The sequence below is a fragment of the Corvus moneduloides genome, chromosome Z, assembly GCF_009650955.1.
Source record: "Corvus moneduloides isolate bCorMon1 chromosome Z, bCorMon1.pri, whole genome shotgun sequence".
NCBI classification, from domain to species: domain Eukaryota; kingdom Metazoa; phylum Chordata; class Aves; order Passeriformes; family Corvidae; genus Corvus; species Corvus moneduloides.
The window spans coordinates 29,510,667-29,529,888 of record NC_045511.1 but is presented as its reverse complement, the minus strand read 5'-3'; the positions used below and the strand labels follow the sequence as shown (position 1 = coordinate 29,529,888).

The window sequence follows — 19,222 nt, the reverse complement described above, 5'->3', positions numbered from 1 at the left end:
ACAGCCTCTATTTCTGGAAGTAAAAACTGTGTAGAAGTTGCAGCCATATACTTCATTATCAGCTTGTGGTCACAGCAATAATTTAGTTTGTACTTTCCTATCCTTCTCATTGGAAGAACAGTTTAAACTAGCTCCTGAAAAATCACTACTATTTCTCTGGTGTATAAAGACTTTAATCTGTGTCCTGTGTATTTAAAGCAGCATGGAGGAAGTTTTTCTTCCACCTGTTCTCTTTGACAGGATTCACTAGCTCTCCCTTGCTTGTGGGAAGCTCGAACCTTCTTAATTCTTGTTTATTTCCTTATTTACTACATCTGCCACAAGATCAGTCAATCAATGAGGTTATTAGGAGCCCTGTGAGAAATCTTGTAGTTCTTGAAGATGTTGCATAAAAGGTTCCAGACTTAATGTGCTGAAGGAAGGGAGAAAAAGACCAAAACACCCAGTGGTGGGGTTGAGGACGCAACAGTGGCAAGAAGTTTGAGACTATAGAGTGCTGCCATGTGGAAGGGATTGGATTTCAGAAAGGCAAGTGCCCTTGCTTTCCTTCCAGTTTACATTTTCTTTGTAGGACTAAAAGTTGCCATCTGTAATAACACTCATAGCTAATTTCCAGGAGTGGAAATGCTGAAAATATAGACATTAAAATACGAGTAAAAGAGGACCCCACATTGGAACAGGTGGATGCCTGAAAGAGGCTGTGACCCTGTGGAAAGTCCACACTGCAGCAGGCCCTGTGGCCCCAAGGAGAGAGGAGTCCATTCTGAGCTGGTGTGCTGGCAGCACTTGTAACCCTGTGGGGAGCTCATGCTGGAGCAGCCTGATCCTGAAGGACTGCGCCCTGTGGACAGGACCCACTCCGGAGCAGCTCTTTAAGAACTGCCATCCTTGGGATGGACCCACATTGGAGAAGTTCATGGAGGACTGTCTCCCATGCTAGGGACCCCACGCTGGAGTGTGGGGTATGCCCAGCTTCTGCCCCAGAGGGAGGTCTGCTGAGATAAGGAGATTGCATACCTCCCAGCAGAACTCCCCGGGAAAGACAACCACCTTTCAGTTACGGTGAGAAGACAGACCCAGAATCCTCTAGGAGACCCTATGCAGATCTTTTAACCCATTGGCTTTTACCCTCTGACACCCAGCCACTGTATCCCTGTAAGATCTAGCCCTCTGCCCCTATGAGACCAGAGAGAGCTCGTCCCTTGCCTCCCCTTCACGGGGCACAGACTAATAAAGCTGCCCCATGCGGAACTGCTACACGGGTCTCTCGTCTGTCTCCTCCTGGTCTGGCCTGGAGATTGCCCTGCAGAGCAAGAGCTGAAATCACAAGCTGAGAATCACTGAAGAGCTGATAGCTTCTCTGCAAAGGCACTGTGGCTACGGCTGAGGGAAGACACAGGGTCCCGGGAAGACGGTTCCTCACGGGACCATCTCTCCAGACCGGTCACAGCTTCCTGGGTCTGAGCTACAGACCCCACACCAGCCACCTCACTGGAGTAAGGGAAAAGTGTGAGGAATCCTTCCCCTGATGGGGCAGAAGCGGCAGGGTTGTGTGATTAATTGACCACAGCTCCCTTTTCTCTGCATTGCTGCAGGGATGAAGGTAGAGAAAATTTTAAGTGAAGTCCATACAGAAGGGAGGGGTGGGAGGAAGATGTTTTAAGATTTGGTTTTATTTCTCATTAACCTACTTTAATTTGGTAGCACATTAATTTCCCCTGTTCAAGTCTGTTTAGCCCAACAGTAATAGGTAAAGAATTATTTCCCTGTCCTTACCTTGACCCACAAACCTTTCATTGTGTTTTCTCTCCCCTGCGCAGCTGAGGAGGGCAGTGATAGAGAAGCTTTGGTGGGCACCTATCGTCCAGCCAGGGTCAACCCACCACAGTAATTTTTCAGAATACAGTAGGACTAGAAGACTTTTGTAACTATCATAGCACTTTTTGGCTTGGGATTTGGATGAGAGAGGAAGGTGACTTTTTTAGCCAGAAAAAAAAAAGCCCAACCAAAAAAAAACCAGAGTGGAGATCCTGGATCCAGAATGCCTTCTGAATACTTGCTATTGTCATTGTAAAGGCACTAGTCAATTGGAGTTCACAGAATTTCAATTTGGCTAGTCACATTTAATAATAAACACCTGTTTATACCATCTCTACAGTTACCTTACCTCTTCTTAGCTAAATCAAGTTCTTATAACCTGTAGAAACCATGTTATTAAGGAAAGAGAGGTGATGATGAATGTTAGCTAAAAGATGTGTAAAATATAATTTAGTAGTCTTCCTTGTTTTTTCAAAAAAATGTGAAAGAAGATTTGTAGCAGAGACAAATGACAACTAGGTGAGCTGAATGTTTCTGTTTTGCACTGATTCCCACACGTAATCTTTGATTTTCACAAGTTTGTCAAATACATGGAGACAGAATTCCAGGAAGTCCATGAACAACTGCAGAAGAGTTAAAACCCTACCATAAGAAATAAGTACAATAGATTAAAGTCCTTTTTGTCCTATACATGATTCATCATGGTCTTTGACAGAAATGGCAACAGCTGCTTTTTTTCTCACACTCTTATTCAATCCAGTATGCAGTGTTTTTGCTGTGGGTTAGTTTTATGTACCATGATGGTTAGATGTACCCCATGCGAACAGCACAAGAAATTCTGTTCCCCTTGTGAATTTGTTCTGGGTAAAAGTGCGGGTAGTATTTCAAAGTATGGCATATGTGTTCAGAAAAACCCAGCAGAGTACACGTACAGGTAGAGCGTGCAGGATGCAGTCCTTTGGTAGATGGCTGTTCTGTGCCAGAGGAACCAATCCTGATTTACCTGCCAGAGCTGGATTTTTTTTTACAGGTAATTGAAAGCAAAACTGGGAGGGATTGTTGGTTTGATTTATAAAATGGCACAAGTTTACTTACAGTACTTGAATATACATTTTATTGATGTATATTCATGTATACAAGATACTTGAGTATACATTTTATTTTCATGCTGCTCGTCATTTTGCATTGCACTGTATCCTTCATAAATGCTCTCTTCCGAATGAAGAATAAAGGCAACTCAATTGGTCCTCAGGCAAAAACTGTTCTACATTTTTTATCATTCTTGTTGCAGTTCCCTGCACCTTTTTCTGTTCTAATACAGCATTTTTTTGAGCTGAGGGGACTTCTTTCAAATGCACTGTTTAAGATGTGGATCAGCCATGGGTTTTTACAGTGACATAATTATGTATTTTCTGCTTATTTGTCTGTAACAGATGCCAGGCTTACAGATCTGATGTCTCTTCCTTTACCCCAGAGGTGCAGACTGCTCTTTAAAAATTGGCAGTATGTTTTCCCCACTGAGCCATGAAAGATCTACTTTCTGATGTATGCCCTCCCCTTTTCTGATTTAGACAATGGAAATCTCCCTGAATTCGTCTGCAGGAGACATTAATAAAATTATTCCAGTGAGTGTCACTTCCAAGTCCTCTGCAACTGTATTGTCCCCTTCGAAAGGTTCCTTTACAACCTGGTTAGCAGTTGGCTCTTCCAGCTCTCTTCACTGGCTCTTTGTTCCTGCTGACTGGAAGAAGGTTTAGATTAGTTTAGCTATTCTCAGACTTTTTTTTTTTTACCCAGCCTGTCTGATTTTCTTTTACCCACTTCATTTGCCAGAGGTTTTTAGCCTTTTGTTTTCTTTGTAAAAAAAACTTCAGTTTTTTGAATGGTGCTTTCTGTCATGGGCAGAATGGGAGCTTCAGATGAGGTTTATTAGGGAGACCCTCCCACTGAGACATGGGGTGCAGAAAAGACCTTACCTTCTAAACTCCTTCTGAGAGAGGAGTTCAAATGTGGCTGTATCCATTCTCAGCCCCAGATTTTGTTTTGTTTTCTTGTAAGCCTGAGATGTTGGCAATCCAGTTCTGTCCCTGCTTTGGAAGATGTGATAGCAGGCCAAACCTTTCCCAACTAATCAAGTATCTTTGATTGCAAAGGTGATCTCACCTTGAGCATCTTTGAGGATGGAGGAGTCTGACCAGACTCTCTTAAAACCTGGCTTGCAGAAGCGCATGCGGAGGCCACTGCTGTTACTAAAGCCAGGCGTTTTATACAAGCTTGAACTGAGCTGGTTAGTTACATAAACACAGGACAAGTAAAAGATTCACTTTCCAGTGCAGGTGGGACAGAGGTTCAAGATAGTCCTGGTGCCTAGTTAAAATCTCTTGGCTTTCAGTTAGGAGAGAAACACAGCTGAAAAATGAGAATGGCTTTTGCAAAAGCTGTAACAAGGAAATTGAAATGAAATGGCCCTAGCCCTGTATGAGGTGAAAGCCAGAGCAAAGAGTGGCAAGCAGGGTATGTTTTTGGAAAGGAGAAAGCATTTATCTGGACACTTGTACATTTATTTGTCTGGTGTTACTAGGAGACTAACACTGAATCAGGTCTCACAAAGCAGTTGTGATGAAGGGCATGTGTTCAGGTCCTTCTGAGAGGGAAGAGCCGAATGAGATGAATGGCTGTCCTCAACTATGGAATCAGAGGTGTTCAGCACCACTGAAAGCCAAACACTGTCATCCTGCAAAAAACAGGTTTATAGGGAGCAGGGGAAGGTTGAAAAGCATTGCATTTTGAGAAGGGAGGATTACTGTTTATTTCCACCCCGTCCCCCTCTTCCTTTCCTGTGGGTGCCTTGAGTTTGTCAACACAGAAAATTCCTTCTATCTCTAAAGTACTCATGAGACCTACACGCTCCCTGGACATGTATTTTGTCTTTTCTGTTGATGACCTTTATAAGCTATTGAGTTACAAAATGAACAACAGCAGGGGCAAACTTGAGAAAGGAAAGCAGATAGTAGCCTATTGCCCAGAAACTAAATTTTAATGGATTTTTTTACTTGGATCTGCTGCTGTCACTCATTGGCACAATATTCAGGAAATATATACTTGTTTAATCTTTAACAGGAAAGGTCATCCCTCTGCGGCATAAAACTTAGTTGTTTTTCTTAACCTGAAGGCGCTCATCCTTCCTGCAGGGTAAAAGAATAAAAGTCTACAGCCAGCCTGATTGTTTAGTAGTGTCTACACCTGCAGCACTTCAGATACTTCCCATTTATCCTGTAGGATAACTGCAGGAAGACAGTCTGTTAGGTGAGTTTAAAGGAGAGAATTTCAAATGAAATTGTCTGAGTAGAAAAGACTTTAATCCTGCTTCAGGATAAATTAATCTTCTGTTTGTATACTTTTTCAGTTGCAAATTGTCATTTTTAATGGGTATTATTTCTTTCTGTTTTATACACAGCCCAAAATGTGTCTTGCTTCTTGAAGTGTGTTCAGCCTGCTTATATACTAAACTTTGCTGAGACCTCTATTGAAATGCCTTCTTAGTTCCCCTTCTACAAAGCAATGGAAATTACAAGGAAAATAAGCAGTGGAAAAATCAACTGACTTAAAATGGAGCTTTGTAACTTTGTTGCTAGTTATATAAGCTTAGATGCCCTAGCTGTTAAAACTGTGTATTTCCAAAATGATTCTTGAATGTAATTCTTTTTTAGTATAGTCTTTACTATGTTATACATAGGCGAGGGAAAACGTCTTTTTCTCTAAGCAAATGCCAAGTCTGTCATATTATCTTCCTTTATTTTTGACATACATTTCAGTATATATAGTGACTTAATTACAGGAGTCACATCTTGTAAATAGGTTCACCATAAGGCAAGGCTGGAGAGTATATGTGATGGCACTCAGGCCTGAGGGAGATTGTTATGCTTGGTATCTTGATGTCTGCAGAGCTGATCTGATGTCTGACCTCCAGTGGCTGCACAAGTGGGTGTTGTGTTTGCTTTGTTCTGTAAGAGTGGTATATGAACACTTGAAAACACACTGGTATCTTATTCTACCAGGCATTAATATGCCTGCTAGAATATCCTTTATCAGTCTCCTCAGTCTGAGTATCACAAAGCTCAAATGTGTAGAGTTCAAAGTTCTACTGTTTTTTCCAACCTAGCAGCAACAAATTTGTTTTATTTTTAATGAACCATACCTCAGCTTCACTGCTTATTTGTTCATGTTTCATATGGCTTTGGAGCATCTTTAAATCCTTACTGAAGCCTGTTTATTTTTGCAGTGAAAGTAGCAAACTGTGGAGGTTTCCAGAGGCTTGGAAAGCCCTGTTAGCAAATCATTATGTTACAGAAACTTTATAATACTTGATAACGTGTCTGCTTAAAAAGAACTGGCCGTTATCCACATCAGATCACAGCCAGAGCAGCAGCAATAGTGGCTTTTCATCACTGTGTTTCTCAATTGTCTGGTCCCATGACAATAGCAATGGTGGGTTGGCTCCTTGATACAGAAGCCCTTAAAATGTCTAGTATCGTGATGAAGCATCCCTAGTGTAAGAGTTCAAAATTCCTTGGCAATGGGTTTTGCCCCTTTCACCAATTTTTCAAGCCTAGAGAAGTTTGAAAATTAGGGTTTGGGGTTTTTTTCCTCATCTTGTGTTATTAATTGTACACCTCCATTGCAAATAAGCATTGTCCTGGTTCCAGCCAGGAGAGGGTTAATTTTTGCAGTAGCCAGGAGAGGGCATGACTAGGATCCTGAGATATACCACCTCACATCTTTGCTGGGGATGGGAGAAAGGACCATTCCAGCTCACATATCCTGGTAGTGATCAGTTGTTGTTGGGAGCTCTTGGCCTGGCAAGCCCTCGTGTGTGAATAGTTTGCCTCTTTCTTGTACATCCTTTTATTAATATTCTATTCATTGTTTTGCTTGTAATTAAATCAGTTATATGAATCACTTGTGAAATAACAACCATAAACCCCTTACTGAAGTCAGAACTGCAGCAAAATTAGTGTATGCTAGATTTTACTAGTGTTAAAACCTGATGAAAGCCACTTTTTGTAACAATACCAGACACCAACACAGCTGATTGAAGCAGAGGGCAGTTCTGCCTCTTCACCAATCTGAAAAGATGATTTAGAAGCTTTGCCTCACTGCAATCAAACTTAATTTACTTCCCCATGACAATTAGCAACAAAGAAAAAAAAGCCTTCAAAGTAGCTTAGGTAAGTTATGAGTAAGTCTTTTTTTGCTCAATTACTTGTGGGAAAACTGATTTTCTGACACTTGACCACAGTAGGAAAAGGAAGTGAATGCAGTGAAGTTCATGCCTGTATTTCCCTGAAAAGCAAACCACTGGCTTTAACTAAATTACTGCCTAGTTTTGTGGCTACAGCCTCTATTAAGAGTAGAACTGTAAAGTAAAATTCAGCCCTAAAGGGCTGTGTCCATACTTACCTTTCCACGGGCTTTCCCTAAATTGCTTTCAGTAATGGTACTCAGAAAATGGCAACACAGCAAGACTTTCTGCTGTATTTCAGCCATGCATCCAACCAAGAGATGTCTATGGAAGCTCAAAATAAAAACTACCCCAAAACAAACTACATCCCTAAATTCAAAGTTTAAAAAGTAGAACTTTATTCACGCATTTGAAACAAGACAATAGCCTTCCTGAAAACAGCTGTCATATTTCATTATTCTGATCAGACCAGTAAGATGTCCCTCCTACTATAACAGTAGAGTTTTCCATGTCAGTGCCGCCAGTGGCCACTGTAACACACATTGCTGCCATAGCTCTCTCCTAAAAGAGGATACCATAATCAATAATTCTGGTGCTGTCATTCACACAAAAATTCTGAGGAATGCAAGAAATCTTGAGACATAAAAGAAATCTATTACATGGGGTCAAAAGGATTACATCTATCATGCGGTGAGAAGACTTGAAATTGCCTCAGGGAAGTAGAAAGTATTTTGTTGCTGCAGCGCTTTCAAAATACATTTGACTAGAGGTCTTTAAGAAATAGCTCATTTCAATGCACATTTAAGTAGCAGTCTGAAGTTATTTATTTGTTAACAGGGACAGCTCAGTATTAAGAAAATGTTATGACTAATTGTCTTAAAAAATGCAGCTCTTCACCACCAACCACCAATGCATAAGTGATAAACACTTCTCAGTGGAAAAGATTTGTACCTGGCTTTAAAAAAGAAGCAAAAATTAGTATAAAAGAGCTTTTTGTTTTCAAACACACAAAGAATTACTTAACTACACAAAAATTACATGTTGTCACAGAAAATCAGAAAACAATTCCCCATGAGAATATAGTTTTGTTTTATAAGGAAGTGAACAATATATTGGAGAATTCTGAACAAAGCATTTCAAATAAAAGCATGGGTACTGAAGTACTGAGAACAGAATTGCTCAACATTATGAAACTGGACTTGTCCTGAAAACAGAGTTTAGCTACAACCTACCATCCCATCTGTGTAAGGAAACACAGATGAAAAAACTGCATTTCGCTTACAACCTTTTGTTCCCAAAACAGCCCACAACAAACCATTAATAATTCAAATAAGCTGCACTGTTCATCCTGATGTAGACAGATGCTGTAGTTACAACTCTCATCGGAGCAATGAATACCTTCCTTCATTCTAGCTACGAAAATACAACTCCACAGCTGCTAAGCAAAGAAGGGATTACTACTGGCAGAAGTAGTCTTTACAGAGAGCCGTAAGAGTGGATGGAAGTCCCAAAGCCAAGAGGTTTTTGAAGGGAGTTCAAAACTTGACTGTATCTTAAATTTACCACAAAGCTGCAATACTTACAATCCTTCAGAACAATGGTGGATATTCAGTTATTTTTCATGTGTTTGTCTCTCCAGTGCTGCTTCCATTCGGCTTTGTTTTAAACCCTACAGGATACAATTTAGAAAATCTTGGTTTTGCCAACATGGAAAGCTTTAGTCACAGAACGAAAACATTTCTGGACAATCTTTTTCAGTCCTCTACAAATCATGAATAGTTTTTAACTTTCTTTGGAAATCAGAATGGGCAGTTTAAAAAGGATAAAAGCCAAACTACATGTCTTCTTTATAATCAGAGGCTATGAAGAATAATTTCAACTATATACTTCTTGTGCAATTGGAAGTAAATTAAAGCAATGCACAATTATATATAATCTGAAGCACCAAATCCTCCTTTTCCAACTTCCTCAGTGCAAAGAGTTCATTGTGTCATTTTCTTTCTTCAGGAGTGTAGAGATGAAAATATGAACCAATAATACAAGTCACAGATTTTCACAACTATGCTGACAGCTTCTACTGGACCTTCATAATGACATGAAACAATTACTGATGAATAATCTCTGCAAAAGTGCCAAATCTGCTCTTAAATGTGATACTACCACTAATACATAGAAGAAAAGAAAACACATAGAAGACTATTGAAAAGTAAACATTTACTCCACCTGTCTACAAACACAGAATTGGTAGTTTTAAAATGGCTATAAAAGTACCTCATAGGACACCTCCAGTAGAACAAAGTACCAGAACATCAACTAAATATATATGTATGTATATGCTGGCTTATGTGAATTCTACTCAATGACAATACTTATACAATACAAAACACCCTTAAATGTAGCAATTGCAATTTAGAATAAGAGACCTAAAAAGCAGCCCTCCCTGTCTAACTTCTTGCTGCAAACAGGAGCACCAACAGCAGAGCAAAATTACCAAGACACTTCAAAACCAAAGCGGCACGTACCAGGTAATATCCAGTGTGGTAACCACTCATGTACCAGGCTATCAGCATGCTCCCCAATGCTTCATCGTCCTCAGCAGAGTCTGGCCGCATGGGTGGTGGAGGAGGAATCAACTAAGAAATCACAAAGGAAATGTCTATGTTTCAATAGTATGTCCCAGATCAGAGAGCACCTGATTCTACAAGATTAGAGCATGAAACTGAAAAACAGGAATGTATCCTCAATTTGTACTCTGAAAAGGAGTCAAAGATGATGTTTTCTGAACACATGTAATTTCCAAAGCCTAGAAAGAAACAAGACTCCTTTAGCTTAACTGTACACAAAAAGTGCTACTAGGGGGAAATACTATCTTCTTCAGTGAAATGCTGTTGCTAGAAAGTGTAGTTTCTTTAAATAATTTTCCCCTTGTTATTCTTACCAACAGCTTCACTGTCACAGAAATGAGTACAAATCAGACCTCATACATTAGATTACTGGGATATTTGGAACTGAATGTGTTAACAAATATGTGAAAAAAATAGGCAAACAGTACAAACATGTTCTAAAAACAAAGGCAGTGAGTACATTCAGTGAGAAAACCTGAGATCACCAATACTCATCTCTGACATCGTCCCCATTCTCTCATCACTTACTGGTGGTCCTCCTGGGAAGGGTGGGGGCCAGCAAGATAAAAATGATGGAGGTGCCTTGAATTTTGATCCAGGCTACATGGAAAAAGTGGAACAGTACAAATTAAAAGGCAATATGGGATTTTACTTAGGAGAATTACATGAAACAATTCATGTATCTTAAACAACAGAAAACACACCCCAACAATTTAATGAAAATACAGACAGTAGCTATTTCTGAGGCACATTCCATAACTTGAGAAGTACCACTCAAGATTACTCATCTCACTGAGGTAAACACTGCTGAAACAGGGTTCTGGTTTATTTTTAAAGGGTTTTCCTAAGTGGAAGTCAGTGGTTACACTCTCAACAGGAAGAAACAGATCAAATATTCACACAGGCAAAAAGGTAATTTCTCTAATCCTGTGCAGATGGGACAAAAGCTGACTAAATTCTATTATGCTGGTGAATGTCTTTAAATAAAGATCTTAGATACAAATCTACTGATACGAAAGGAAAAAGGTAAAATAAAATCTTATAAAGAAATCTTGCACAAACAGTAATATTTAGAAAACATACTGCTGAGTTCACTGCACTATTACTTAGACTCCTACACAACAGGAAAACTGAAGGGTGTATCAATACCCCATTCACTCCTAATTCAAGAGAGGAGCTACAACTGAGAGGCTCTACGACATGTGGACATCACTTTTAATGCCTTCAATGTCCTGTGAAGTGAAACACATCAATTGGCTAGAAAAAGTGAAATTTTAAAACATCAACAGCACTGTCAATTAACAACAGCACCAGAATCCAGGGAACAATACCCCTCTTTTAAGTTACAAGACAATTGGAAAGCAAGTGTTACCTAAGGAGCAGAAGGCTCTCCTCATTAGACAGCAGCACTGCAGGAGGACTATGCTGTGGCCAGATTATTACAAAATGACAGACCAACAGATATTTAACATGCATATCTGTACATCCATTCTCAAAATGTTAATTGAACCTAGACAATGATAAATATCATCATATTGTCTCAGGATTCAGAATAATAACAGGCTTAACGATGGTACATGAATTATTTCAATTAAGGTTGAGCTTACCCTTCCTAGGCCTGGGGCTGGTGGTGTGGGAAATTGCAAGTTTTGAGGCGAAAATCTTCCTTTTGTGCAGTTGTTTTTGTTTTGAGGTGACTGGGAAGATTTTTCACTTTCATCTGTTGAATATGGAGTCTCGTTTTCATTCTAGAAGACAAAGACAGTTTTATGAAATGCACTAAAGAGGAGCTTACAACAAGCAATTTTAGAGTGAAAAAGCTTGGCAAGTCCCATTCACATCCTCCCTCTCTCCAGCCCTCCCAGTTCTACCCAGCAATAACTTCACCTGCTCACTAGTTTAGCTATGTTATCTTTCACTGGTGAATTTCTTGTTGTCCCCTCCCTTCCTCCCATGCTGAGTTCAAGAAGTAAAGGGATGCTTTCATTCCCTCCATCAGCTTGTGTCTGTTTACAACAGAATTGTGCATCGCTTCTCACTCTGAATACCAGCAGTGCCACTAGACATACTAAAAGAAGTAGATTCTCCCACTTTCCCATTTCTTTACAAGAGAATGAAAAAGTCCCTCACCTCCCCAGAATGTCCCATCCCATTTACTGTTTCATCACTGGGTGGAGGAAGTAGATCAGACAGGTTCTGCTCCTCCTGATTTCCATATCCTGTGTAAGTGACAACACATGTGCCTCTCTTCTGGTTGATGGAGGCAATAGTTGCTAGATATAAATTACCATCCTCAGACCAAACCGCATTGCAGCTATCACCAACCTTCCACTGCAACAGAAGCAAGAGAAGCGTGTAAATACCTACACCAATGGTTGGACAGAAGGTGCCTTTTCCTAAACTACTTTTTGTCCAAAATGATGGATCCCACCTACAGTGTTTTCTTTGTATTTACTAAAATTCCTCTGTGTAACCTAAAAATAAGGTTTATAACGTTATCACTCCCCACGCCACCACCCCAAAAGGTTAATGTCAAGATGCAGCTACTTTTGAGTACCGAAGTACAACATGCAGTACGAGCACCACTGGCATTTACAAGTGAGGCGACCTGTTTCAAAGGCGCTGTATTGCTCTTCTTTCTATTTCTGATCTTTTTATGGTTTTTTCTCTTTATCACCAGGCGCTGCTCCTGCTTGTCTGAAGGCTCCGAGCACTCCCCATTCTTTAAGGCATTCTTCGGGAAGAGAAAGGAGAAAACCAATAAATGCCAATCCAGCGGCCTCAGCCCCACGATCCGGCCATGGCAGCGCCGACCCCTTACCTTGAAGGAGGCCACCGCCTTGTCGTACGCCTTGATGAGGGCCGTGTCGTCCCAGATGTCCGAGTCGTCGCTCTGTGGAGGCCATACACCCTTTAGCGCCACGGCAAGGCCCCGCTCCCGGCCCCGCTCCCGCTCCCGCTCCCACCCCGCCGTTCCCACCTGCCCGGTGCCGCGCCGGAACAGCACTGCGTCCGCCATGGCCGCGCGCCCGCCGCGCACGCGCCGAGCCCCGGGCCCGCCCCGCTGCCGGAAGAGGGAGCGGCCCTGCCGGGGCCCGCCGGGTGCGCCGCCGTCGCGCTCCGCGCAATGCCCTGGGCGGACGCTCTTGGGAGCCCCGCCCTAGCGAGGTGCGGAGCGGCAACCAGGACCGAGCCAACGACAGGCGAGCAAAGGAGTTGCTGCTGTGTTGAGTGCTGGGCTCCTCAGTACAGGAAAGACAAGGAGCTACTGGAAAGGGTCCAGCAAAGGGTCACAAAGATGATGAGGGGTCTTGAAGCATCTCTCTTACGAGGAGAGACTGCGGGAGCTGGGCCGGTTCAGGCCGGAGAAGACTGAGGGGGGATCGTCAATACATACTACTATCTCAAAGGCAGGTACCCACCCAGAGGATGGCACCACTCTTTTCTGTGGTGCTCAGTAACAGGACAAGCAGTACCGGCCATAAACTAAAACACAAGAAGTTCCACCTCAGTATGACTTCTTTGCGTTGAGGGTGGCAGAGCACTGAAACAGGCTGCCCAGAGCAGTCATGGAGTCTCCCCCTCTCTGGAGACATTCAAACTGCACCTAGGTGCATTCCTCTAGGTGAGCCTGCCTTGCCAGGGGGGTTGGACTGGATGATCTCCACAGGTCCCTTCCAACCCTAACAATTCTGTGAATTTGCTTAATTTCTCACCAACTGCAGGTGTTACGGTGCCAGCACCAGATACATTTTTCTTCCAGTTCTCAAGCTGTGCCAGGGGCCTGTTACCACTAAATGAATGCAGTTAGATGGAACAGAGCTTACAAAAGCAAAGGCTTCAGAGGTTGTCTCTAGAGATTGAAAGCAGTTACTGAGGAATACATTCAGTGCAGGCAGCTCTGGGTGCAGCTGCAGTGGGAGCCCAAGGCAAGAGGCCATGAACTGCAAACCCTTTGCAAAACAAAGGGCACAGAGACCTGTGGCATCAGCCAGGGAATTGGACACTGACACAGCAGGAGCAAAGGACCCACCCTTAGACTGTGAGGATATAAAGCCCAGGGATTCCCTCCTCAGAGGTACAAGCTGGAGCTGTTACTTTTTAAGTTATTGCACCGAGATTGAATAATATTAAATATCAGGATGTACGACACTCTGCTGTGGGAAACCTGGGGTTGAGCTGGTAAGGAGTCCTGGTCAGACTGTGAGTGTGGGAGGTGTAGCTGTGAAGGGGCTTCAGTCCCAGCTCAGGTGGTGTGAATGTGGCTGCCAGAGTGGCTTCTGGATGGTCAGACAGGGAAGTTTCCTCAACAGTTTTCCGCTGGTAAGTACACAACATTCTCCAGCCTGCCTGTGAAGCAAGGGCTGAATTTGTCACACTACCTTTTATTCCTGAGGCAAGCTTAAGCAGTAATTTCAAATCATTTTAGTGGCATGACAATGTCAACATCTGCTGACATTGCAGCTCATTAACATCAAGCCTGCAGCTTCTCTAAGTATCTGGACTAGATTGAGTCCATTTTGTACACCAACAAAGTCTGCAACTCAAGAAGCATATTTTCCTGTAAGGCAGACTTACACTGCATGTGATAGTGCTTACAATATGCATTTCCTATAAACATTACTTACACTTTATGTTACACTTACATTCTTATATTGCATGTCTCCATAATCCATTTCTTGTCTTCTTGGGTAACTTTTTAGAAATCAACTGATTATTAACCATAACCATTTCAAATTAGACAGTACTTCATGCAACATTTTATTGTAAAAATATTTTAAGGTGAGATTTACAGTTCACACCTCTGCAAGGTTAAGCACATTTTACAAGTGTGTTCCATTCTGAATGAAGCTGTACTTCTGAGAATTCAGACAACCAAATCTGGTCTAACTGTAGATTCAGAAATTCTGTTTCTGGAACCACTAAGTAAAACTAACAAATGCAGCAAAAGCTAGAATAAAGCTATTGCTTGGTACTTTTATTCATACACATGCAGAAGAGTGTAGTCAGTTTTTGAAAGAGCGCTCCAGACAACTAGGCCTATAGTAACCAGAAAAATACTCTAACTAATGCTAGTTGAACAACTCTGCACAATAAACATTTAATCATTTAATGGTTTGACACTTTTATAAATGATCTTCTAGGTCCTTCTGCTTCATTGGTGCACTTTATCTTCTCCATAGCACCAGCTCAGTTTGTTCCTGCCTGCAGAGACTTCCTTTCATTAGCTGCTTTTTGCTTTTGCTGCATGATTTCAGAGTCTCTGAGAAGGGAAAAAAAAAAAAAAAAAAAAAAGAGTTGGATACTGGCTCACAATTTTTCTAAGCAGAGTTCCCTCCAGCTTGCTTTTGCTCTTTAGTAACCCCCACTTGAAGAAGGTAAAAAGATCAGTATAAAATTTCTCAGTTAGCCATGAGCACTGTTTTTATTACCCTGTGTTTTTTCAGTGCATGCATTACCCCATGAGGCAGACAATTTACTTGATTAGTAGACCTCATATAATTCAGTTTTAGAAGTAAAGGACATAATGGATCAAACATCTTCAAGAAAGCATTACACAATCGTTTCCTCTTTGTAGTAGGCAAAAAGCTGCTAAAAAAAACAAAACAAAACAAAAAAAAAAAAGCAGCTTTACAGGACTTAGAAAAAACCAGATCTGTTTAACAGCAGATAAAGCAAACTTTCATCCATGGTTTATGCTCTGGCACATGACTGGACAATGAATCAAAACAAAGTATTTAAATGCTGTGTCAGCTAAGACAATGGATTCTTTTTGACCCATTTCCCCCTCCTTTTCTGCCTAAACATTTACTCAACTGTACTATATCTTACCTCTGTTTCCTCTGAGAAGCAGATAGGCTATCTTCTTTCCTTTTGCCTTTGTGGATCTCCTGAGTTTTCTTCAGGTTCTTTTGGCGGGCAAGTTCACGCTGGTTCCCACCTACAAGATAATATACAGTTAAACAAGTACTACCACTTGTTTTTTTCCACACAGTCTGCCTGTGCAAAAGTATTATAAAGGTGGTACAGTTTGGGACAATGTGTAGAGCTAGTATGGTCATATCTTCTATCTCAGTGTCCTCTTCTAGTGCACAACAGGAGGAATTAAAGGCTCATAGCTGTCACATTTACAATTCTGTATGTCATGTTCAAGAGATCACCAAAATTCTAATACTCCTTACAGAAACAAAATGTAGTTTGCTATAAAAGACTGAAGGAAAACCATTGCACCAATAGGCTGGGCAGAATAATGTCAGTAATGTCAGTAACTCATCCAAAGAGGAATCATCCACTCTCAAACAGATTCTAGCATTCAATATAGCTTACAAATTAATTTTAGACTGAAAGAACAGCATTAAAATTGATTACACCCAAATACTATTGAAGAGGTGACCTCAAAAGGTGTTTTTTAATTTGAAATCAAGAGCAGAACTTAAGCACGGGCCTTAGCAATTGGTTGGCCTTACTACCAATGAAAGTGAGAAGAATAACATTTCTTTTATATATATATGTATATAGACACAAAACCCATATCACTGTCAGTATAGATGACACTTCTTCAGGGAAGAGACAGCTTTCCCCAGGACTACCAACCACACAAACTGCCACAAGTTAGGAATGCAATCTCTTTGCTCACACAAAGTTCCTGAGGGCATGGCATCAAAACTTTCAACTCCCCATCTAAATACTCAGGGTCTTCCAGGCAACGGCCACAGACATCACAGCTACAAACTCTTCTGCATTAGCTGGTAATCTTCACTCAGTATTCTCTTCCTTAGTTCTAGTTTGCTCCAACCTGCCAGAACTGGTTCACTGGCTTGGTACTTCCTGCTCTACTTCTTTCGGACTGAGAATGTTTCAGATATGCTAGGCATAATCATTTGTGCTGTTGAACGAACATGATAACATTCTTTTATGCTCAAAAATGACAATTGCATCTCTCCATAATTTCTGTTGTGTCTCTTTTCAGTCCCTCTACAGTCTTAAGACTGCCTATGCTATCTTTCAGTCTCAAAGCCAGAGATCTCAATCTTGAAGTGTAACTTCTGGTCTACGAAAGCATCTTAGGACTAGGTCACTTTTAAACAACAACCTGCTGATATGATCCACCACCTTGTACCCACACCATTTCTGAGCAGACACAGGTACCTGCCACATCAACAAGTAGACAAAAGCAACCCTGCAGAAGCAGGGGTTTGTGCATTCTTCACAACAGCCCATGGACTGCCTGGTAAGAGATGCCAGAAGCTCAAGTGAAAACAGCCCTGTATGACTGCTGCTTCCCAAGGGCTGCTCCTGCCCTGGAAAATATTTTTTTGACAGGACATTAAGTGAAAAAAATTTTTTTTTTTTTTTGAAAAAGCTAGCAGAACTTCTACTCATCCTCCTCACTAGCATCCTGTCCCCAAAGTCCATCTAGACGAAGGACAGCTGTTTCTTCAGAACTGAAGGAAACCAAACTGTGTCTGGCAGTACTAGTGTTGATTAGAACTTGATGACTCATGAGCAGATGACACATTCCAGGCCATAAATGGTTCCTGACTTGTGGTGCTCAGGAGGCAAGAACATTATATGAACGACTGGGCAGCAACAAAAGCACTCTTCTATGGTGCTTTAAAAAAAAAAAAAAAAAAAAAAAGTAGTATCTTCTTTTATCATGAAGAAAACAGAGAGGAAGTCAAAACACACTGCTAAAGCCAGAATTACAATCCACCCCAAACCTCATGCACTTCCTTAAGAGCAGTTACTCTCCACCCTTAACCTCCAGTTCTTCTTTGTTTTCCGAGCAAACACTGGGCATGGGCCTTGCAGAGTTTTTCCATACACACAGTACGGTTTTGAATTTAGGAACAAAACTCAGTTGCATCACTGAAAAGCAGCTGGCACAGCAAAGCAGAGCACATAGAAAAGCTGAGCAATACAGAATGCACACAACACAGAGTACTAAACAACTATCTAAAGAGAAACTTACCTGTACCATCCCTGCTTCCAAGTAAATATTGCCAAGGACTATTTGGCCCCACTACTTCACCTGGGATACTGAATGAGTATCCCTACCTTCAAGGGAGCCAGCGGTGTTTTCTACATTCTGTAATATCAACTCAAATCTTCCATGAAATTGTCCCAACAGAAGACAATTCAGCTTCCTGAAATTCAAGCATGAACTGCCACAAAAAGACCAGTACACCCTTCCTGCTTCTACATCTTTATACATTCCTCCTCAAGCATCCCCATCTTGGCCTATTTGTGCAAGACATATACCTTAGTTCAACCTGTCCTTGCTCTTCCAACTCCAGAAGAAGGAAAATACAAACAAAAATCCTAAACATGCCTCTTTATAACGTTCTGTGCACAAACTGTTTACATTCCAAGTCTTCAGCTACACTTCTGCAGCAGTGTGCCCTCATTACTACACGTTTTCGAGCTGAATGTGAAAGCACGACCTCAACTAAACACAAGGAGCTTCTGTACTGCCAAACATAACATGCAGAAGGCACAGGAGCAATCCCAGCAGTCAGGAGAGCCAGAGCACCCTGGGTCCGGTCCACAGTTCTCCGCCATTTTAGAGCGGGTATACGAACATTGCCGTTCGTCAGCACTGAACACAGTGATGATTTACCAAGTGCTCTTGCCCTTTCAACAACGCTCTCAACAGCCACAAGTTAAGCAGCATAATATTCAGTGCTCAGCACTGAAACAAAAGTCCTTTATTTTCAGTCTGGGCGGCACCCGGGACTGGCTGTTGTTGCAGCCCATCATCACCTGTATTTCTCGCCCCCATCCCCCCAGCGCTGCTACATCAGAAGGCGGAGAAGGATGTTTTCGCCTCCTGCTTCGGACGGCGGCAGGCTATGGGAAAAAGCCTCATCCCCACGCACTCACTGCTGCCGAGATTTTGCCAGTGGGACGCCAAGTCCACAAAGACCCAGACGCCGACTCCCGGACCCGGCATGACTCCCAGCCGAGCTGCCCTCAGTGTTGCGCCCATGCCTGGAGCCGACCAGAAGGGCAGCCCAAGTTCCGCCGCCCACTTCGCTACCCAACAGGCCCCAAGCAGCACCCCCGGTGCTCACGAGTCATGGCGAGACGCTCAGGCCGCGCAGCACCGCTACGGCCGCCACCTGCCCAGAAGCGCACAGAACCGCTGCCACCGCCGGAGCCGCCTGAAGCGCTGCCCCTCGCCGCTGCCCCCTATGGGTCCTCTCTGGCCGCTGACGTCACGGCGCCGCGCAGCCCCAGCCCAATCAGCGGGATGCGCGCGGCTGCCTCCGCCCCCGTGGGTGGGATCCCTAGGGGGTTGCTGCCATGTATCTTCCCGGGCCTGGGTGTGAGGGAGAGATGGGGACGGTGTTGGTGTAATAGCCTGGACTCGGCGCCAAAGCGGGCGCCAGGAGAGCTGCTTAGAGCCGGCTGAGCTGAGGGCTAAGGGGCCGAGAAGTTGCTGGGGCGTTATAGGCGGCTCCGGCGCCGTTATTGGTTGCCCTGTACAGGCTCCCCATCCTGCCCCTCCTCTCCCGTCTGACGCACGCTGATGACG

The 19,222-nt window shown here is 42.6% G+C and overlaps 2 protein-coding genes across 6 annotated transcripts; both read right to left on the bottom strand.

Moving 5' to 3' along the window:
* Positions 1-7,434: 7,434 nt before the first annotated feature.
* Positions 7,435-12,762, bottom strand: LOC116437552 (survival motor neuron protein-like). 4 transcript variants are annotated; one of them, XM_032095291.1, is made up of 9 exons: positions 12,665-12,761; positions 12,506-12,577; positions 12,293-12,418; positions 11,815-12,015; positions 11,292-11,432; positions 10,213-10,284; positions 9,583-9,693; positions 8,644-8,729; positions 7,435-8,015 (listed from the first exon to the last, which is right to left on the bottom strand). In XM_032095291.1, the coding sequence occupies exons 1-8, from the start codon at positions 12,701-12,703 to the stop codon at positions 8,673-8,675; spliced, it is 819 nt and encodes a 272-aa protein (XP_031951182.1). In that variant the 5' UTR covers positions 12,704-12,761; the 3' UTR covers positions 7,435-8,015; positions 8,644-8,672. The 4 variants fall into 4 exon arrangements, with proteins under 4 accessions (XP_031951182.1, XP_031951183.1, XP_031951184.1 ...); XM_032095292.1 differs by having other exon boundaries at positions 7,435-7,621; XM_032095293.1 differs by lacking the exon at positions 7,435-8,015 and having other exon boundaries at positions 12,665-12,762.
* Positions 12,763-14,421: 1,659 nt separating this feature from the next.
* On the bottom strand, positions 14,422-18,935 carry LOC116437553 (small EDRK-rich factor 1-like). 2 transcript variants are annotated; one of them, XM_032095295.1, is made up of 3 exons: positions 18,759-18,935; positions 15,517-15,625; positions 14,422-14,947 (listed from the first exon to the last, which is right to left on the bottom strand). In XM_032095295.1, exons 1-3 carry the CDS (start codon positions 18,763-18,765, stop codon positions 14,875-14,877), a joined length of 189 nt encoding a protein of 62 aa, XP_031951186.1. In that variant the 5' UTR covers positions 18,766-18,935; the 3' UTR covers positions 14,422-14,874. The 2 variants fall into 2 exon arrangements, with proteins under 2 accessions (XP_031951186.1, XP_031951185.1); XM_032095294.1 differs by lacking the exon at positions 18,759-18,935 and adding an exon at positions 18,568-18,727.
* Between the last annotated feature and the right edge of the window lie 287 nt (positions 18,936-19,222).

Coding starts and splice junctions, on each gene's coding strand:
- LOC116437552 (XM_032095290.1), bottom strand. CDS start 12,703: ATGGCGGACGCAGTGCTGTTCCGGCGCGGCACCGGGCAG. Junction 12,419..12,505: donor AGGCGGTGGCCTCCTTCAAG/GTAAGGGGTCGG, acceptor CTCTTCCCGAAG/AATGCCTTAAAGAATGGGGA. Junction 10,285..11,291: donor CAGCCCCAGGCCTAGGAAGG/GTAAGCTCAACC, acceptor TTTTCCATGTAG/CCTGGATCAAAATTCAAGGC.
- LOC116437553 (XM_032095294.1), bottom strand. CDS start 18,673: ATGGGCGCAACACTGAGGGCAGCTCGGCTGGGAGTCATGCCGGGTCCG. Junction 15,626..18,567: donor CTGGCAAAATCTCGGCAGCA/GTGAGTGCGTGG, acceptor ATTATCTTGTAG/GTGGGAACCAGCGTGAACTT. Junction 14,948..15,516: donor GCTTCTCAGAGGAAACAGAG/GTAAGATATAGT, acceptor TTCCCTTCTCAG/AGACTCTGAAATCATGCAGC.